The 1,823-nt window shown below is 64.5% G+C and overlaps 1 protein-coding gene across 1 annotated transcript in view; it reads left to right on the top strand.

The window, feature by feature from the left end:
- Positions 1 to 1,206: 1,206 nt before the first annotated feature.
- The window catches only part of EMIHUDRAFT_102166 (hypothetical protein), a gene marked incomplete at both ends in the record, with an annotated part of 2,844 nt that continues 2,227 nt past the window's right edge, over positions 1,207 to 1,823 (top strand). Inside the window, one exon of the mRNA XM_005771878.1 lies at positions 1,207 to 1,694. Within this exon, the coding sequence (XP_005771935.1) occupies positions 1,207 to 1,694 (488 nt within the window). The remainder of the gene's footprint in view (positions 1,695 to 1,823) is intronic.

The following is a 1,823-nucleotide window of genomic DNA, read 5'->3' as shown; positions in this document are numbered from 1 at the left end:
GCGTCCACCTATCTTGTTCTCCCGCATCACACATCACACAACAACAACAAATGGTATTGCTATCAACAACCAGCCTCCGGCGGGGCCCCCCGCTATCATCCAAACCCGACCGAGTACAAAGCGCGCCTCCTGCGCGCCTCTCCGAGGCGCTGCGCAGATGGTCTACGAATCATAGAGGCTCAAGTGACAAGTCCACACACACACACGCGGGGGACACACCGCGGTCACCCGCGGCGGTGCCATCTGCCATACACAAAGCATTCCATCCGTGCCACGCGCGGCGACGCGCACCCTGCGCGCCAGTCGGCGCACTGGCAGTACTGCACCAGCCAGCACGGCGTGGAGCAATGTACCCAGGGCATTGTGTTGGGCGCCAGCCAGCATGCCTCAGCACAGAGCAAGAGGGCATGCTGCGCACCCTGGGCCTGGCGCAGCACCAACTCGCCCCCAATCAGGCACTCTCACACTGCACAGCCGCCCACGAGCGCCCGCAGCTGCACTGCTCAACGCTCAAGCTCAGGAGCCTCCCCTTGTTGTCGCAGCTTTGTGCAGTGCAGCGTGCGAGCAGCGCAGCGCCAGGCCGACCCGTGGCACGCCCGGGCGGCTGTGGGACGGAGGCCCGCCGAGTGAGTGCGAGCCGCATCGGCGGCCATGTCTCCCGCCGCCGCGAGCGAGCGGTGCAAAGAGGCAGCGTCGCGCATGCTTTAATTCCGAAACGTTCCAGTCTCGGCGCGCCGTGGTTTCTTAGAATTTCGCGGAAATCGCTTGGTAGGGTTTCTTAATGGTAAGGTTTCTTAATGCCCGCAACCCACTGTATCTGTAAAGAGTTAGTTACTCTTCTTCTTCGGGATTAGTGTGTGTGTGTGTGTGTGTGTGTGTGTGTGTGTGTGTGTGTGTGTGTGTGTGTGTGTGTGTGTGTGTGTGTGTGTGTGTGTGTGTGTGTGTGTGTGTGTGTGTGTGTGTGTGTGTGTGTGTGTGTGTGTGTGTGTGTGTGTGTGTGTGTACACACACATTCGGGATTAGTCAATGGTACTGTACCGCGTCAGCGACGCGGGCGCCTTGCGGGCAGAGCCCTTAGCCACCCTTTGTCTTGCGCGGTCAAAACAGTTTTTACGTTGGCTCTTCATGAACCACACATAAAAAAGAAAACATCCTGCCCCGCTTCGCCGCACCGCCCCTGAAGCCTACCTTCCAATCTTACCTTCCATGCTGGTCCGGCTCCCCACGCTGCTCGACCTCGGCGTCCAGCCGCTCTCGGGCCCATCGCGCGTGCTGCTGTGCGGCGAGGCCGATTTCAGCTACGCGGCCGCGCTCTGTGCCACGCAGCGCGGCGCCATCGAGGTCACCGCGACCGCCTTCGAGGAGGAGATGGAGCTGCACGAGCGGTATCCGCGCGCCGCGGAGGCGCTGGCGCGAGTGCGCGCAGCGGGTGCGCGATGCGACTTTGGCGTCGACGCGCGTGAGCTGAGCCGCCGCTACCCGTCGGAGGAGTGGGACCGCGTCGTCTTCAACCTCCCGCAGGCGCCGCCCGAGCCACGCAGGCGGAACCAGATCCAGCGGCAGCGCGCGCTCCTGCGCGACTTTTGCGCGGCGGCCGCCTCCGTCCTCTCTCGCGACGGCCAGATCTGGGTGACGCTCCTCGCCGGCCAGGGCGGCACGCGGCTCGACCCGAACCAGCGCGCCATCGGAGACTCGTGGCAGGCGCGCGCCTCGCCGCAGCGGCGCCTCTTCCTACAACGGCGATGCGGCGCGCCAAGGCCGCCACCGCTCACCGCCCACCGGCGGCTGCCTCCTGCAGGTGCAGCTGGCGGCGGCGCAGGCGG

This window comes from Emiliania huxleyi (genome assembly GCF_000372725.1).
Source record: "Emiliania huxleyi CCMP1516 unplaced genomic scaffold EMIHUscaffold_37, whole genome shotgun sequence".
Taxonomy (NCBI): Eukaryota; Haptophyta; order Isochrysidales; family Noelaerhabdaceae; genus Emiliania; species Emiliania huxleyi.
The sequence above is the reverse complement of the archived record's forward strand: the minus strand, read 5'-3'. Positions and strand labels throughout refer to the sequence as shown.